At 42.4% G+C, this 19,214-nt stretch overlaps 1 protein-coding gene across 2 annotated transcripts; it reads right to left on the reverse strand.

The window, feature by feature from the left end:
- Positions 1-6,824: 6,824 nt before the first annotated feature.
- swap70a (switching B cell complex subunit SWAP70a) lies at positions 6,825-18,147 on the reverse strand. 2 transcript variants are annotated; one of them, XM_015953076.3, is made up of 12 exons: positions 17,992-18,147; positions 17,356-17,496; positions 13,690-13,863; positions 11,901-12,125; positions 10,730-10,876; positions 10,505-10,613; positions 10,237-10,418; positions 9,656-9,763; positions 7,834-8,000; positions 7,560-7,758; positions 7,150-7,246; positions 6,825-7,021 (listed from the first exon to the last, which is right to left on the reverse strand). In XM_015953076.3, exons 1-12 carry the CDS (start codon positions 18,085-18,087, stop codon positions 6,903-6,905), a joined length of 1,764 nt encoding a protein of 587 aa, XP_015808562.1. In that variant the 5' UTR covers positions 18,088-18,147; the 3' UTR covers positions 6,825-6,902. The 2 variants fall into 2 exon arrangements, with proteins under 2 accessions (XP_015808562.1, XP_070411119.1); XM_070555018.1 differs by having other exon boundaries at positions 10,694-10,876.
- Positions 18,148-19,214: the final 1,067 nt, after the last annotated feature.

A 19,214-nucleotide genomic window follows, 5' to 3' on the forward strand; every position in this document is an offset into this window, starting at 1 on the left:
GTGTGGTTTTTCTAATCCTCGCCTCATCTCTTCTCCTTTTGTCCGTTTCATATCTTTACAAACAAAAATAAGAAGAGGCACATAAAACAATTCAAAGATGTCAGAGGAGTGTTTTTTGTCACCGTATCTTTGTATCATGCTTGTGATGACACTACGTTTTTGGAAATAAATAAGATATACGTGAAAGTGTTGCTTTCTGGTGTTTGCTGTGAGAAGTGCACCAGTTTCGGGATTAATTTATCTTTTTAATGCTTTTTTTAGATGCATCTAAATAAAAAGGGGATGGGGGGGGGGGGACATTGCCTTTAAATCAGGTTGCTTCTTAATAACGTTTAACAAAGTGAATCACGCTGCAGTTGTTCCTGCAGAAGTACTCTACCTGGAGTGAAGATGTTCCAGAAACAGAAGTATATGAAGTATACTATGAAGTTGTTTTTTGAATGAACGACTGAAGCTTTTGAGATTATTAATCCAATTTGTTACTGGTCATGCTGGGACCAGCTGTTTGCTCACCAGTCCAGTCAGAGCTGATCTAACTAGTAGGTCTGAGGCTGCGTTCTTTATGCCAAGGGTGTTCAAACTTTACATCACGACTGCTGACGTTTCCTGCAGTTTAAGAACATGGTGTTTTTTTAATTGCACTACTTAAAATGGTATTAAATGACATGAGGAGCCCAGCAGTTTACATCGAGTCACTGACTAGCGTCGGTGTCTTCACAGCCGTCCTCATGCTAAGCAAGCATGCAGCGACCAGGAAGAAACTTCCAGAGTATCCTGGCTCAGTTGCGACGGAGAAGGCTGTTGTTGGCCTCCATCAAACCGCAGAGAGTCACTGCTAGTAGAAGCTAACTGTTAGCATTAGCAACACCACCACACGGCAGGACTCCTCCAGGCTTGTGTTATCTGTGCAGATAAAACAATGTTGCAGAGGAAACTGAGTCAGTGGTAGAGTCATGTTGCTGTTAGCCAATCAGAGGTGAGATGTATAAATATCAGGAAATAAGACTCCCCATCCTGTCGTCTGAAGCTACTTTTTCCTCCAGCTGAATTCTGCGACCTCAAGTAGGCTCACTGGAACGTTTTCCCCCCCAGAGAACATCTTACAAGAAAATTCCTATTAGAGACCACTGCAGCTGTATTAGAGATGTGAGTAAAGCTGACCTTTAACTTATATCACCTGCAGGTAGGCATGTCCAAAATGTGGCCCTCAAAGGGATGTTTTCCAACCCCCAATTGAATTTCTAGAATGGTGGAAACAGCAGGAATGATGTAAACGGATAATTTCTACCATTTTTGTGACCAGATTCGTACCATGGTAATGCCCATTGGCCCAGTTTTGAGCTATTTTCTAAAGACATTCAATTTAGTTCCTGCGAGAACTTTTAACTTGATGATTTAACCCTCAGGTTGAAATGGCTGGACCCTCATGCCTAACTTCACTTAAAAATGACCCAAAAATGCCTTTTGAGTTTCTCCATGGTGACATTTTTGTTGAGCTGAAAGTGCAGCTGCCTCTCAAAGCCGCAGACGTTGGCTTCACTCAGAAGGTCATCTGATACAAGAAGAAAAATCACATCTATTTGTAGCTGCCATGTTTTTCTGGCCTCCTTCAGATTTCCTCAGGATTTTCTCCCAACAAATGGTAATCCGACACCTCTGTGAGCTTGTTCTTCTCTGAGCCAGCAGTCATGATGATGGCAGAAGTCTCACCTCATCCTCCCGGGCGCCTGGTTGGCGGATCCCGGCGGGACTTTTTTTTTTTTTTTTTTTTGTCCTCCGATGGAGGTTTGACTCTAAGGGAGCTGAGGACGCTGTGGGTGTTTGTCTCATGGTTATCATGCAGCTGCCCCGTTCTGGCAGCAGGTGCAAAGCTGCACCGGGGAAACATCTGGACAGATCTTCTGGTCATTCTTTAAATGTTTGACATGTTTGCTTTGGGTATGGAGATTAAGCCCCAAATCAGAAGTATGCAGCGGATGTTACTCAGCAGGACTGAGAGGAATGGCACGATAGAAATCCTTTCCCGTCTTTCCCAACTGATACTTGATCCAATTTTGAACTTTTACATGGACGCACGAATGTAGAGGAGTTGCACGAGAAAATGAACGAACTCATAACCGTGACGTGAGTTTAGATGCATGATTGCTTCTGCAAGTGATTTTCATCTCTGATAACTGATGAAAGCTCCCAGCATCCCAAAGGTCAGAAGGTCTTACATGCATTTATGTTTAATGGTAATCTTGTGTAACTTGGCTGCATTCTTCTTCAATGTTCAGCCGTTTGTCTTGGGATAGCTGGAAGTGTGCAGCTCGCGCAAAAAGCAGACAAAAGCAGCCTGTAAACTTCAGACTGCAGGTTTCTGCTTGTGTTGGGCTCTTTGAGCGCGGTCGCAGCTGTGGTAGATGCTTCTCTGGCCTTCCTGCAGACCCCCTTCGTCTCAAAAAAATAAAATTCCCCCAGAGATGCATGAGATAGACTTATTTCATTGCTCCTCAAAGTCCTATTATCCACATAACCCCATGGATGCAAGACACGCTCTCCGCAGGCACCTGCTCCAGAACTGCACACGTCACTGAGTCCCGATGCAGGAATAAGGATGACATCAGTTGCCAGATGCATCGGATCAGCTTATCCAAACACCATCCACTCGTCGGTGAACAGAAAAACAACGTTGTCACTAAAGGTGAGTCATTTTTAAAGTTACATCTGAAAAAGAAAAACAGGCATCTGTTGGAGATTTTTCACACCATGTTCGATCCCATAAAGTGTTCCAGTTTGGATGAGGGTGTTTTTGCAGACAGGAACCAGATGAATTGGTCATGGGCATCAGGGTGCCTTTTGGACACATGGGGCAGCAGGGGTGAGACGGAGATGTATTCTCAGAATGTGGACGGCTTTTGCTATTTAGCCACGGAGATGAGAGTCTTCCCAGTTCTGAGAAAAATGTTTTAGTGTGTAAAAAATAAATAAAAAAGGACCACATTGTGTCACATTCTGGGTTATAAATACCTCTTAAAGCAGAAATGTGAACAGCAAATCTGTTTATCGAACGCCAGGACAAAACACCCTGCAGTGAAAACAGAATCAAGCTGACAAGGAGGCCCATAAAACCTTTACCATCACGGTAAATTGGCTCCGTGGTTTCCAGGATTAGCCCAGACATTTGGGGCGATGAGTGATCCTATCTGGAGACGTGCGCATGGTGTCAGGACGTTAATGCAGGTTCTTATCTCGTCTCCTGCTCTGTCAGCGATCAACCCTGCATGAACTCTCGTTTTGATTCTCTCAAACGAAAGAGAAGAGACTGACGCGAGTGGAGTGTCTCACTGCATGTGACAGCTGACGGGTTCACCCAGTTCCCGTAACTGAAGCTCCCAGGTGAGCGAGACGGGGGGTGCTGAACAAGAGGGAACAGAGGCCCACTGTTGCTGAGAGGGACTTGTTCTGACATCAGAACCTCACTGCTGCGTGTCGCCTGCACCGGGAGCCGTTTGTCTTGTTGGGAGAGAGCTGGAACAAAGAAGTCAGGTCTTCATCTTGCAAATTTATCCTCCATCTTTGTCTTTGTGACTCTGACTGCATTACCTGTGAACAACGCACACACACACACCCATAACCTGCTGTCATCTCATCCAGCGTGAGAGGGAGCTGCATTGGATGAGAGGCGGAGTTTGATCTGATCTGAGATACATTTCATATGGGGGGGGGCAGATGAGGCCAGAGAAAATGTTGACGGTGGCACGCCGGATTGGTCGGTGTGGTGACTCTAGGAGAGTTTTGCTTGTGGCGATTTATTTGGAATGTTATTTTAAAATTGATTGTAGAATTTTTAGAACACTTTAATTGCTGACTTCACAAAAACCAGATACTGCTTTTGATACCAGATACTTTTGTTTTGAAAATGGTGAGCAGGAGAAACATAAATACTTGTTTATCTGATTATTTATTTACTCTTTCATTGTATATTTTTATTAGGTTTTACATTTGTGTCTGATTTCATTTTATTAATATAATTCATTAAAGAGCATTGGTCTCCTCTGGGGGGTGGCCATGGTCACCCCTGGCCACCCCTTGGTGTCGCCAGTGCAGCTCATCCCTCTTGGACAGTTTCAGACCAGATGTTTTAAATGCTTGTCTAATCAGGAAAAAACTTTTACAGAAAAATTCTACAAACACATTTACGAGGACGCTTACATCATTATTGCTTAATTTTTGCTTTATGACTATCATCACCTTCTGTTTAGCCCCAAATGAGTTCAAAACAAGTCATTTCTGATGTTTTTCCCCTTTTTTCTAAAAATGCAGATTGTTTTTTTTCTTCTTCTTGTGTGTCTAAATATTTCTGGGAGAGGGTAAAAAAACGTCTCTAATCCTGTTTCTATGGCGACATCTGCTGGATAATCCAGAGACGCACAAGTTATGATGATCTTGTTTGTTGGATGCTGCGTTCAGGTAGCCTGGCAAGCCAGACTAAATAAATGTATTATTTAGTCTGGCCATGCTCCATTGACGGCTCTCGGTTGTGGGGCGGGTTCTACCGTTGTCTTTCAAATGATCTCTGCATTCCACTGGACAAAGAATGTGACATACTCTTGTTTCACTCTGTTGCATCATCCCACCCACCAGGCATTCCCATCTATACCTGGTCGGCCCGGCCCGGCTCGGATAGCATAGCTTGCTTACATATCTTGGTGGCCTGCCGTTTTTCAGGGTGCAATAAGACTGTTTTTCAGCCCTCTTTCTGAGGGGGTCTGCTTCAGGCTGACCAGGGCCAACACACCCACTGCTGACAGCAAATTCACACCTTCCATTAACAGCAACTCTGATTGGTGGGTCGAATCAGCCCACATGGACTACGTTTACATGCAGCCAATATCCGGGTTATGGTCGGGTTAAGGTCGGTATTCGGGTTTCTGAGTTGATCAGAATAACCCGTTTACAAGCACAAATAGAAAGAGTTACCTCTAACTTGCATAACCCGATGTAAATGCAGGCGTTGGGGTAGCGTCAGGATGTATGGACTACGTCCAGACGCAATATGCGTAATTTCCGGTTCTTCTTGTTCCGGTATCCGTGAAAACAACATGTTTCCCAGTTCGGAAGAGATAGCGACCGCGTTTGTTTGCGCTTTAGTTTCCTCGTCACTCCAAAAGTGTGGTGCTGTGCCGTGACTCGCCATGTTGCTCCCAACTTGTTGTTTACTTCCGGTGTTCTGGCGCATACAAGACGTCTCGCTACTCAAAAGACCAAGATTCCTTGCGAACAGAGCATGCGCAGAACACACGCTTTGATGGAGATATCCCGATATGCGTTTACACGACCAAACATTCGGGTTAGAAAAGGGTTACCCCAGGTGTAGTAACCGGGTTTTTAAAAACCCAGTTATGAGCATATCCGGGTTTTTGGCGGTGTTTACATGGGCCTGCGGAACCGGGTTATTGTGAATATTCGGGTTTTAAAAGGGTTACTGGCTGCATGTAAACGCACTCATGGGCTTAAGGCATGATCAATTCATTATCATTCATTATCATGCTGATTACCTAGAAGCTGAAAATTGTGTCTCTGACTGCATTCCTTGCATACCTAAACAAGGATGTGTGGAACCAACTGGGCCAGGCTGGGGCTGACTGGGGCTACCCGGGCAGGGCCGACCAGGTACAGATGGGAATGGCCCAATAGAGTGCCCTGATTGGCCCACAAAGTGGATAAAGCTCTGTGATTTGTTCACTAAGCAGATAGAGCACTATGATTGGCCCACCATTATGGACCAATCACAGCTCTTTATGTGTTTGAACCCCTCTAGAGAGCTGTGATTGGCTAGCCAGAGTCCTGGTAGGAGCTGCGGAGGTTCCAATGGAGCGAGCCTAGACCAAACTTTGCAAAGCAAGAATTTGGTCTAGTTCACTAGGCTAGCGTTCAGGTGCATTTATTTAAATAACAAACAAATAAAAAACACACACACATACACTCCTTGAATCGAGTTTATTGTTCAGTCACTCATCCATCCTGAGCTAATCGGCTAATATCAACAAACGACTCAGTGAGTTTTAGTAATTTATGCGGTAAAGGTCAGAAATCAAAGAATGATTTAAAAAATACGTAAAAAATAAAGAAAATGATCAGTGTGGAAAACTTTTTTAGCAAAAACTTAAATGTTAAGCCAAAAAGACAAATAGAATCAGCTTTCTAGTTTAATCATCATCAGGACTAACCAAATCTGTACTGATTTAATTAAAATGCTGTTTTAAAGGTGTGGAACACTGAAAATACGTTTTTTGTTTTTATCTTATTCCTGATTATAACGGATCACTCTGAGTTTTTCATGCAGGCTGAACATGAAAATAGTCTCCTACACCTGCCTCCTGCATTAGCTTCTGATAGAAAATAGTTGGTGAAACTCTAGGATTAGAAAAGCCTGACGGATCTACGTCACACTGTCACTTAACGTTCATGGATTCACAACGGGGAAAACTGTTTTTAGTTTAATATCCAGGAAACAGCAAAGAATGTCTCGGCTAGTAGCTAACCGTTAGCATTAGCAAGTCCACCACTTAGCAGAACTCCACTTGTGGAGTTAAAACGTTGCAAGTCAGTGGTAGTCGCGTTGCTGTTAACCAGTTCCAGGCGAGACGTCCAAATATCAGGAAATAAGACTCGAAAACCTGCCGCCTGAAGCTCAGCTGTGACGTGGCTCACTTCTAGTTCCTGGAAACAATGCACTGGTGTTTATAACCCCGAGTACGACTTACAAGGCATTCCTTCCTACTAGAGACCACTGCAAATGTATTGATTAAACAAATGTTCGACACCTTTAAGTTAACTACAGAGTATGACTCAATTTACCGACAGCTGTTGAATAGAGACGAGGTGATTTCTGACACGTCAGGACGTTTCCTGAAGGCTCACTGAGCCTGAGCTCCCTGGTTTTTACTTTCCTGCCAGGATTTCTTCCTCAGGTCCAGCTCCATGTCGGAGAACGATGCCGGACCCCAGTTAGTGATCCTCTGAGGTCCTTTGTGACCTAAAACAAAATAAACTAACGAATCAGTTAAACAGGGGCCAGATTTAAAGGTTAACTAAAGAAGCCCAGATGTCGATGTGCAAACTCTAATGCATTCATAACATCTGGAGCTACAGATGTGCTCCTACCAGGCTGGATGAGACGCACCAGCCCTTCTTGTTTGGCCACTTTGTCTTTCCAGGTTTTAGTTTTGTTAGCTGCTCTCTCAAGTTTCCTCGACACCTCCTGGGGAGAAGAAAAACACGCAGGTGGATTCGGGTCACGCCATGAACCTCGCTGGTTTCATAATTACAGACTCCTGCACAAACCAACATTTTCATTCATGTCTTCTGATTTTTCTTCTTGATTTTTGTTTTGTTTCTTAAGGTCATGTTAAGATATTGGTGTTCAACTTTGGAATTACCGCCACTAGGTGTCAGTGAACACCTCCCGGAAGTGGGACTTTGTGGCGTTGTGGTCTGTTTATTTCAGAATAAGAAGAAAAACTAAATGCATTATTCAGAATAATCCCTGGAGTGTTTATTAAACCCGTCCGGACCTGATACTGCTCCAGGGCTCCGTGACGTTCACTCTCCAGCCTCTCCAGCAGCTGCGTCGCTGCCTGAAGCTCCCTCTCTTTGGCCAGCTGCTCCGCCCTCAGCTCCTCCTTCTCCGCCTCCGTCTGAGATAGCGTTCTCTGCTGCTGCAGGTAGATCTGCTCCAGCTCTGCTCTCTTTGCTGCCTCTTGCTCCAGCAGCCTGTCAGGGACAGCAAATGATGCCAAAACAAGCTTTCACTGGAAGGTAGGTGTGTGTGTGTGTGTGTTTTCAGACCTGGTCTGCAGCTTCCTCGCAGCCTCCTCATCCTGCTTGGCCTGCCTCTCATCTTCCAAGGCCTCCTCGAGTCGGTGGTACAGCTCCTCCAGCTCTCGGACCCGCTGCAGGTACTGCTCCAGCTCACTGGACTTCTGAGCCACCTGCTCCTCCATCTGCTGTCGCACCTGAAAGAGGAAACACACTCAGGCTGATCCTAAAATCAGCTGTAGATGAACTTTTGATGGTGTCAGATGTTGGTGAAATGATGCGGGGAACAGTGAAGATGATTGAATGGGGGACGTGGTGACAAGGGCGCCCCCGAAAATTGCTGCCCCCCCACCCCCCACCCCCCCACCCCCCCAGGAAAAGCCAGTGTTAACAAATCATATTAATATTCAGTCAAACCATATATTGATCTTGTTTATTCAAGACATAATTGTAAAACAAAATAAAACTATTACAATTAATGAGTAAATAAATAATCAGAATAAAAAAAACATGTTTCTGCTGCTCACCGTTTAAAAAAAGTTTTTATCTCCATAGTTTTTTAAACACAGCAACAGGTGACTTTACCTAAAAACAATACATTTTTAAATTAAATTAGGGATAACATTTTAAAGAGCAAGTCGCCCCCAAATCAACTTCTTTTTTCTGATAAACTATATAAATGTGTGTCTAATCGTGCTGCAGACACGTGTAGTCAATAGTTTTGCACTTTAGTGCATTTAAGTTAAAATGTAAATTTTCTGCCTAAAACTGTCAGTGTTGTGCCGTTGTCAGGTAAAAACTCTGCACTGCATGTGAATTTAAATCTGCCATCACTATTGGCTAAGAGGTACCCTAGAACGTTAGCTGGTACCATATGATGTCACAATGTTGTTGTTGTTGTGTGTGTGTGTGTGTGTGTGTGTGTGTGTGTGTGTGTGTGTGTGTGTGTGTGTGTGTGTGTGTGTGTTAGCGGCTCTGCCCTCTCGGTCTGCCAGGCAACAGCATTTGTTGCATTTTTCAAACAGCAAGTGGGAGTGGAGTTAGACTCTGGTAGGGGGTGACTTGCTCTTTAAAGAGCACACATGCTATTACACTGAATCGATACTTAAAGAGCAAGTCACCCCCTACCAGATTCTTACTCAACTCCCACTTCCTGTTTGAAAAATGCAACAAATGCTGTTGCCTAGCAGACCGAGAGGGCGGAGCCGCTAACAAATACACACACTCACGACATCGTGACATCATAATGTACCAGCTAACATCATAGTGTACCTCTTAGCCAATAGCGATGGCAGATTTAAATTCAAATGCAGGGCTGAGTTTTTACCTGAAGAGGTCGCAACAGTGACAGTTTAAGGTAGAATATTTAAATTTTACCTAAGATGAACTAAAGTGCCGAATAATTGACTGCATTTGTCTACAGCACAATCAGACACTCATTTATATGGTTTATCAGCAAAAAAATGTTGATTTGGGGTGACTTGCGCTTTAACAATATGTGAAACAACTAATTTAGATAAAATTAAGTATTTGGGGGTTTGTTTGTAAAAAGGGACCTCTTAATCCCACTTCATCTTGAGTTGTTATTCTAGCCCGAGTTTAGTTTTCCTGTTTTTTTCTCTGTCACGCAAGCCTGTGATTAAGTCACTAATCAGTTCTTCATGTACACATAGTCCTCAGTTTCTTAGTTTCTTTAATTGGGTTTTATGCAGATAAAACTTTGAGGGTGAGAAGCTAACCACTGGACCCCTTGTCTACTTCTTTGGTCTGCTCACAACGCCACTGCTTCCATAAAAATAGCAACACGGAGACAAAAACAGACAGGATGATGTAATATTTACTCATAATTTACCATTTTTTCTCTTTCCAAGTCCATTCTGTAGCGATCCTGCAGGTCTGACTGATTCTTCTTCCTCCTGAGCTCCTCCAGCGTCGCTTTGGCTGCAGCCTCTTCCATTTTCTGTGGAGCACATGAGAGGAAAGTGCTATTGCTGGTTAGCATACAAAAATCAAATGAGACAAAAACAAGCTTCGGAGAAGGAGGCTATTTACGGTTTTGTTTTGTTTGTCTGTGCTTTTCTCAGTGAGGTTAACTGGTAATCTCTAGAGAACCAGTGAGAGGCGCTGCAGAAAGAAATGTTTAGACATTTAAAATAAGAAGGGCTGTTGGGTTAAAAGGGGAAGTGAGACGTGAACAATGATCTGCAGCTTGAAAAGGATGGCGTTCATTTGCCTCGTCGTCCTCAGGACGCAGGTGTCCCTGCCTGATGTTGAACTGTTTGCATAGAAGATTTTACTTCCTTTTTCACTCTGGGTGTTTATGCTCAACTGAACCATGAAAAGCAGGCGTGGTTAAGGACACACCTCACTGAGGTGGAGTGGATTTAAGGTCCTGCAGCTGTAAAAACATTTTATTGCACTTAAAGCACAAACCATCCTCATGTCCTCCAGCTGTTTCTGCTTGCTCTCATTAGACGCCTGCAGCCTCCTCATCCTCTTTGACAGGTCGTCCTCCTCCACCCGCTGCCGCTGCCGGAGCTCCCGGCGCCTCAGCCGGGCTTCGCGGTGAGGAGATAACAGCCCCAGCCTCTGCTGCTGGATGCACGTCTGAACCGCTGCCACAGACCAGAGTGAGAGGGGGATGAGAGTCTGAACGGTGAGGAACACCACAGAGCTGAGGAGGGTGAGGGCCTGTCCTTACCTTGGATCCATTCCTGCTTCTTCTTCTTGTCCGACGCGTTGATCTCGAAGCTTTTATCGCTGCACTTGATGATGAAAAGGCATTTCTTCCCATCTTTGTCCTGCAGAGGCTGAAGGAGGTGAAAGGAAATCATTTCAAATCAAACTAGTTTTAAAGTTCATGCAGAATCTTGCAGGAAGTTTGAATTACAGTGTTCATGATGCATAAACACGCTGCACCAGATACCTCCACAAAGCAGTTCTGGTCCAGAATGATGTCCCCCTTCTTCTCCGTCAGGTCCTCACAGGTGTAGTACGACAGCAGGGTGGGCTGGAGGACGAACCAGCGCTCCGTCCAGTTCTTCCTCTTGTGACCCTTTTTCATCATATAACCCTTTAAATACACAGCAGGGAGGTCAACTCAGGCCAACGCCTCATTAGTCTGTCAGGAACTCTGTTATTTATTAAAATGACATCATATTAGAACTTAGTTATTGTGTGTTTGTTATTAATTAAATCTTTTAAAAAATATGTAGATTAGAAACCTAAACTCCTAGTTCAGTGTGAATTGATTGCTTATCAACCGCTATAATTCATGTTCTGTAGTTTAATCTAAGATCTTTTTGGGTTTATAGACATAGGATCCCAAGATCTTGTGCGACCAGACCCAGACTGTGTTGTAAATGACTTTCAGGCTTTGTGATGTTCATTTTGAAATTATTGTTATTATGACTTTTTTAAGTTGCAATAGTTCTATGTTCTATAAAAACGTGCTAATGAGGTTCTTTGCACAAATTTCCTCTAACATAAAGACATTTCAGCAGTTTTCAGTACCTTCCAGAATGAGTCGTTTCACGGCTCAGTCACTTTAAAAAAACAAGCTGTGTTGGCCAAGCCCACCTCACAGCTGATATCTGAGAAGCTCTGATATCTGGGAGGGGCTTGTAGAAGAGCCGCTGCTCCTCCAGCAGCAGCTTTCTCTCGCATGTGAGAGGCGGTTCTGCTTTAATTTCCCTGTTTGTGACATCACAAACGAGGACTTTTTGCAACTGCTTGTTTTAGGCACATTAGTCCTAAAATTAAACACTGATGGAAAAAGGATGCAAACAATGAGTTTTGCATAACACGCCGCCTTTAGGACCCGCTGAATTGGAACCATTTTTCTGTTTTCCGAGGTCAGTTAGCTTTGTCAGCCATATTTAAATTGGTTATTTAATTTTAGCTGAATTTCAAGTAGTTTTGTTTAAATCTGCCCAGTGCTTTAGAAGAATGAACTCACACAATGACACACAGAGGCAAAAACATCATAGCCTGCGATCCTGGGACTACTTTCTTGGCCCGATGGTTACAAACCAGTAAGAGTGTCAAGTTTTTAACAGAATGACAACTGTGCAGGCCATGCACACGTCTGGTCTCACCTGCTTGAGGATGTCTAGGATAAGCTCGGAGAACACCTCGTTGATGCCCATGGACAAAATTTGGCGCTCCGTGCCCTTGCTGAAGTAAATCAGCCCCACTAGTTCAATCAGTTCCCACACGGACAGGCTGCTCTTCGTGTTCTGCTGCAGCTTGTAGTCCACAAACCTCTCCTCGTTCCACCCGATCCCCATGGCCTCCGACAGCTTCCGCAGTAAATACTCCACCTAATGGGAGGAAGGACAAAGTGTCATGCGGGACGTCAAACTGGAGTACTCTAATTACTAAAATATGGCCCGATCTTTAAGTCGGTCTCAAAAATGGAGAAGCCTAACTAGCTATACATTTATTAAAGGGAAACATTGTATTTTGGGCTTGCCTTTAGCACCCCTAGTGTCCAGTTAGTAAAACCAAAAGGGAAACTTATCTCCTCGCTGTGCTTTTGCCTGTTTAACACCTTACTGTAACTGCTGAAATGTCTCCTCAGCCTTCATTAGTGTCTACAGGAGTGATTCATCAGATCAGCTGTGTCCACGATCTAAAACATGCAGGAAATGTGCCTGAAGCAGACTCCACCTCTACGTGTGTCAGCTCCATTTTTAAATGGCCCATATTCGATATAGCACCTTCTAGAGTCCTGGAACCCCCGAGGCACTTTACAACACAATCAGTCATTCACCCATTCACACACACATTCACACCCTGGTCGTGACGAGTTACACTGTAGCCACAGCTGCCCTGGGGCGCACCGACAGAGCGCGAGTCTGCCGAGCACAGGCGCCACCGGTGCCTCCGAACAACACCAGGAGGCAAGGGGGCTTAAGTGTCTTGCCCAAGGATACAACGACAGCGACAGACTGAGCGGGGCTCGAACCTGCAACCTCCCAATTACGTGGTGAGCACTTTGGCCCACCACTCTTAAGTTGCAAGTGCGATATCCTGGCCACGGGGGGCGGTGAGGGTCTCAGTGACATTTCATTAACCCTGTTGAGTCATTTTAGCACAAACTGGCTCAAAAAATGATTTAAATATATGAAAAAGTTGCAACGTATTGCTTTAATAAACTTCTAACATCCTTCCATATAGGAATATCATCAGGTGAGGAATAATCTTTATGGAATGAAGCATTTTAGAAAATAATGTCACAATTATAAAAAGTCCATCCTCTGCTGTTATTAATAACCTGGTCCGGTGAGTAAAATAATAAACACAATGACTGAAGCAACCTAAAACCTTCTCCCAGCGATGAGGCACGGTAACGTGAGCTTCATGGTTTGGGACTGATTTGTCAATAACATGAATTATTTCTAAACTATCCAATTTTTTAGAAAGAAAATCCTAAAAAACACAAAGAAATGTAAGAGTTATGACTTAGAAAGTTGAAATTTATTGTTTTTACTGAATGCTTAAGCAAACCAAAGCAATGAGTTGATTTACTGTGATTGTTTACGTTTATTATGTTTGTGTTTATTCCTTTGGCAGATGCTTTTATCCAAAGTGACTTACAATTTATAACCTATAGGGCATGTTGTGATCTGTGGGGGAAACCGGAGAACCCGGAGGAAACCCACGCATGCATGGGGAAAACACGCAACTCCACGCAGAAAGGCAGCAGCCGAGTTTCGAACCTGCAACCTTCGTGCTGCGAGGCAACAGTGCTAACAACTGTGCCACAGTGCAAACACATTGTGTTTGTTTATAATTTTGAAATTGATCAAAAAAAATTTGTGTTATTTATCAGAATTTTTCATGCATCTGTTTCCTCTCTCTCTCAGAAGTCCTCTCCCTCACCTCCTCGATGACGATGACCAGCGGGTATTTGTCTTCTGACAGGAAGTTAAAGATGCACCAGACCCTGAAGGCGTCGTTGTCTGAGATGATGAGACGTTGGGGGTAAATGTTCTTCTTGTAGCACAGCGTCCAGCACATCCTGTAAAACTCGATCACGTCGAAGTCCTCGGAGACCTGGGAATGAAAGACACAGCTCAGTGTGCGTTTGCAAGGACTTTTCTTTCGGTTGTTGTTTTTGTTTGTGTCCTTTCAGAATCCTGGAGTCTGCAGGGTGTGAGGTGCAAATGTGAGGTCAGCGAAGGCCTCATTTTGATTCAAGTCAGAGCTCACAAGAGAAAACACCCTCACAGGACGCAGGGTGAAGTCTGAGCTGCAGCCCAAGAGCAGAACTACGCAGGGATTTCATGTGATTTAGAGCAACCTTAAATAATTTCTCCTCATTGGAAAATCCGTGCACAAAGAAGGGATGCACACAGTTAATCTGTGTCAATTGTAAACTTTGAATTATTTCCTGTTTGGGAATGTTATTTATCCTAATCTGGAGTGCAGATTACAGGAAATCCTTAAAATAAACATAATCAGAATGTCTGATATTTTGCAGAAAACTGTCTTTTTACAATAATTGTCATAAATATCATCAAAGTTTAATAAGTATTTTGCCTTTCAGCAGCTGTCAACAGCCATGAAGCACAGACTTATGCATTGTGTTGATTTATTGTCCTAAATCTGAATTATTTTTATATTTTCTAATCAAAATGAAAGTAAACGTTTTTATTAGGTCAGAATGAGTAAAACAGAGTTTCAATCAAGCGGCTGAGTCACTTTTAACACAGCTTTGGTAAATGTTCGATAGTTATTAGTAAAAAGAAAAGTAAATCTCAAACAATTTCCTATTATGTGTTTTTATTAGTAAAACTGGGAAATGTTTGTAAAATAACCTCAGATTTATTTGATTTGATTTATTTCAAGCATGCAAATTTATTTTTTAGCTCAAATACAGAAAATAAAAATGCAAAACACGTTATGTGTTACGTGTCTACGTGACTGAAAAAAAGGCTTGACGCACAGACCTATTTAACCCACCACTTCCCTGTAAAGCATTAAAAAAATACTTCTTCCTCTCATGTGACTTTCACATTTCACACAGATGCTTGTTGGATTTCCATTTAGGTTTACGGAAATATAATTATTATACATTAATACAAAAGTTAGCACCTGTAAGAAACTTCATCTGCAAAAATCCCGTTGTTCTCAATTATTCCAAACCATCCCATAATGATAAGAAATATACAAAAATATTTCCCTTTATAATGCACATATTTTGAATGTGGGAATAAAAATTTCCCCTCAGGTGGAAACCCCTCTGTTCCCTTCTAATGAAAACCTTCAGAATATTTTCTGCCGTTTCCTGATTTTTAGTGTTTGTAAACCTGAAATAAATGTGATTTTAACACCAGTAAGCTTTAATACCAACTTCTTAAAAACACTAGATCTTTGTCGGATCATCAGTTAAAACAAACTTGTTACTTTGTGCATCACTAATCAAAGATTAGTTGGTTTAAAATGAAAATGTTCCAAATCTTCATCTCTAAACAAAATGGATTCTAAATAAACGCCATCGAATCTTCCCTGAATACAAAAGTAACCAAATGAAAACAGTAATAATTATATAGTACCATTTTATTCAGAATCTACTGGTTATTAAAGGTGTGGTTCACTCGTTTAATCTATACATTTTTAGTGGTCTTTAGTAGGAATGAATGCCTTGCAGGCAGAACTCAGGGCACAAAAAGCCCACAAACCCTGGCCCAGCAGGACAAAGTCTGTGGTCCAATCCCATTACTCGTACTGGGCCCTACAGGGTGTTTCTCAATGTCAAGGAGTCTTGCCTTGATGTCTTGGCCCCGCCCCGGTTGCCTAGGAGATACGTCATCGGGAGCCACCAAGACGTGTTCCAATGTTCATGTTCTACCGAGGCGTGTGTTCTCCGTTTGTTAGCAGTTTAGCTAGCTGAGTAAGGATACACGGAGGTGTCTTGTAGCCTAGCCTTGGTAAAAAATTACCCAGAATACACCGAGGTATTTTCAAAAGGATGGTGGATCAGAAGCCGGCAGCTACTTCAAGGACAATTTTCAAATTTAAAAATAAGTCAGCTAATTAAAAATGTTTTTTTTTATCCAAAGAAGTTATCTACAGTATTGCTGGTTAAATGCTTAGTAGTTGCAGCTTTGGTGGCTAGCGGGTAGTAACTCACTTATATTTTTAATTTAATAAACATATACAAAATTAAAAAAGTAAAAGGCTCGTTATATATTCATATTGAAACAAATACGTATAAAATATAACGTTGTTTCCCGTGTCACGTGACTTTACGTGACCGCCGTGGAAGCCGCGGTAACGTGATGCAAGTCTGTTCCATTTAACCGTTTTCTTTGACCAAGGAAGGACAGTGTCCTCGTAAGCAAGGCGCCTGGCCTCACAAGACATCGCCTCGCAAGGCCTGGCGCCTTGACATTGAGAAACACCCACAGACTTCTGTGAAGTGCACTTGGAGGAAGTGCGTAGTAAGGCTTCGAGTGCGTGGTACACAAGTGTGCAACTAATTGCCAGATTTGGACAAGGAGCTTTGTGTCATCGACTGCAACGCATGCCGGAATGCTGGCCGCTGTGATACTTAAAAAAATTTTTTATTAACAACTTTCAAGAAAACAACCAAACAATTATTTGACAAAATTTATAGTAATTACTGTCCAAATTAAATCTTTGTCTAAAACATTAAGAGCATCAAGTTGCTCCTGCAGCAGTGGATTGTGGGTAATACCGCTCATGATGCAGATCAAGGGTGCAAAAGTGGCGTGGTCAACTTGAATCGGGACACCCTACACACTTGCACGCATCACATGGACGTAATTTTCACTTTAGAAGTGGGGGGGACACGGGGGGGGGGGGGGGTATCTTTACAATATGTTCCAATGGGAAACAGGCTTCAACACAAACGGTTGCTTTCTGCTTGGTCCTAGAGCTCAACCAGTGTCAATTTGATATAGCGTAATATTGTTTTTGGATGGTAAAAAGTGCAGGGGTCAAAACTTGACTTTGGAAAAAGTGGGGGCGACATGTCCCCCCTGTCCCCCCCCCAAAATTACGTCCATGACGCATCAGAAAAAAATGATTAAAATGTTTTGTCGGTCAACCACACCTTTAACCCTCTGGAGGCAGGCGTTGCAGATTTGCAACGTTAAAACCTACCTACCTGGTTACTCCACATATGTATGTCATGAGCATTTTTTAACTCAGAAGTGCCCCTGAAGGACTTAGTTGTTCATCCTTTTATCAAAACTTAATTTGAGCCTGAGAGGGTTAAAGGCCTGATTTAGTTGTTTTTACTCAGGTAATCAAACACTGAAGTGAATCATTAAGCAAACTGTTTTTAATTTGTTGAGAGGAAATAAACTACTAGATGAAGTGTTTTTCCACCATTAGTTTTTGAGATCTTAGGAGATCCTCCCCTCAGAACAGTGAGTGGTGAGCTCACATTGGTGTCTCCGCATTTTTAGCTTCACTACAGCTTCTGGTTTTGGTGCATTTCAGGGAATGATTTAAATCCACCATCAGGTAGAAATGATAATAGATCTGTTTTGTGGAATAGAAACGTTGAGACCTCACCTTGTCCAGGATGTACCTGTTGAGGTAAGGCATGTAGCCTTCATTAGACAGAGGACCCTCGTTGTCATCTTTGAAGTGTTCTTCGAAGGCCGTGGGTTCATGAGGGATCCGCATCACGGTGCACAGGTTGTAGGACAGGACCTGGGGGGTTGAGGGGGTCAGAAGAAGAAGAAAGAAGAAGAAAATGTCATTTCTGTAGCGCCTCTCAAGATAAAAATCACGAGGCGCTTCACAAAAACAAAAAAAATAAGTAATAATATAAAAAAGCATTTAGAAAATGTTTAAAAATATATTTAAAATGAGTCAGCGGGGTCAGGCGGGCACAATTAACAAGTTTAGTCTCATGGATCACTGACCAAGAAACACTTCAGCTTCTCACAACGGTGGTTTAGTTTCTGCTGCATTCGCAGTTTTCTGTTCTGCATCAGGACTAACTTGTAGCAGCAAAATAAAAAACAACAATCCGGGTTTATTCCAGCGTCCACCATAAACTAAAGAGCAGCCTTTTCTGTTGAAATATTGTAAATATGACGAAGACATTTTGTTTTATATGAAACAGAACTTGATGCGAAGCGATTAGAGGAATTAACGTGTTGTTTGTTTTTGTCCTGCAGGGGACTTTAGGAGAAAACGCACCTTTAACTGAGATTTGGAAACTTTTCCTCGGTGATCCACGTCCAGAGCTGTGAATGCGTACCAGATGGACTTCAGCAGCTCGTCTCGGAGCCACATCTTGTCCCTGTGACGAGGATGGTGTTCCTCAGGGCGGCAGCGCAAGTGTCGGTGACGTAAGCGTGACGTTAACCCGCCCCTGTCTGGCGGAATAACATCCTGATTTTTTTAAATATATATTTATTTTATTGCTGCGGAACCAGCGCAAATATTGTATTTTCTAAACGCTACTACTTCATTTTGGCTTAATTAGATAAAATACTAGAAACAGTCACTCGTTTTTTTCCTTTAAGCTGATTTAAGTATCTGCTAAATTATATTTTTGCAGTAGGAAATAAAACTATCTGTTCCTGTTTAATTTCTTAAGTTTTAACCAATAATTATAAAAATTAGGATCTTGATATAGACGTGAAAACTTCCGGAACTGCTTAAAAATTCCTTTAAAAATTGTCAGGTAGATCATGTTTTAACCCAAAAAAATACCAACTGTAAGTCTTCTGCACTCTGGTGGAGGTTCTGAGCCCTGCAGGTGACAAGTGCCCTCTACATTCTTCATAGCTGCATTGTTATAATTACACAATAAATTGTTATATTTGTCATATTAACATTAAGACAACTGAAAATATATATTATGTCTTCAATGGTTTGTATACTATGAATTAAGGCATAAACAAATGTACATCATCCATCAGGGACTGAGTACTGAGCCTTGGGGATTACCCATGGTGAGGTAGACCAGTTTGTCGTTTTTACTGCTAGTTGTTGGTTTGCACTTTATTCCAACCATGAAGGTAATTATTAGTCTATTCTCATGAAATTTTGATGTTTACATTTTCCAAGACGTGCAAACCCATTTTTAAAGAGCTTTTTTAAGTTTCATTAAAAGCAGGTGTGTGATTTTAAAAAGCATGTTTCATTTTCTCCATAACGATGCAAAGTTCTATAGAATGTTAAGTTAGCACCTGAAATCCAGTTTTGATTATGCACTTCAGCAAACGTTGCCTTTTTATTATACTACTGCACAACAAGGGTCCAGTGTTTAGGCTTTGACCTGTTTCAGATAGGATTCATAACATAATAGAAACAATGGGCACTGCCCTCTGGTGGACAAATAAATCAAAACCAAACATTTGATCGCTCCTAAATAAACTCATGTCCAAATTAAACAGTCACAGTCGCGCTCTCCC

The sequence above is a fragment of the Nothobranchius furzeri genome, chromosome 9 (assembly GCF_043380555.1).
Source record: "Nothobranchius furzeri strain GRZ-AD chromosome 9, NfurGRZ-RIMD1, whole genome shotgun sequence".
NCBI lineage: Eukaryota > Metazoa > Chordata > Actinopteri > Cyprinodontiformes > Nothobranchiidae > Nothobranchius > Nothobranchius furzeri.

Bases quoted from the DNA above. Each gene is read 5' to 3' on its own strand.
- swap70a (XM_070555018.1), bottom strand. From the start codon at position 18,087: ATGTGGCTCCGAGACGAGCTGCTGAAGTCCATCTGGTACGCATTCACA. The intron at 13,864-17,355 runs GTGAGGTCTCAA...TTTCATTCCCAG, and splicing joins ACAGGTACATCCTGGACAAG to GTCTCCGAGGACTTCGACGT. The intron at 10,419-10,504 runs GTAAGGACAGGC...GGTCTGTGGCAG, and splicing joins GAAGCAGGAATGGATCCAAG to CGGTTCAGACGTGCATCCAG.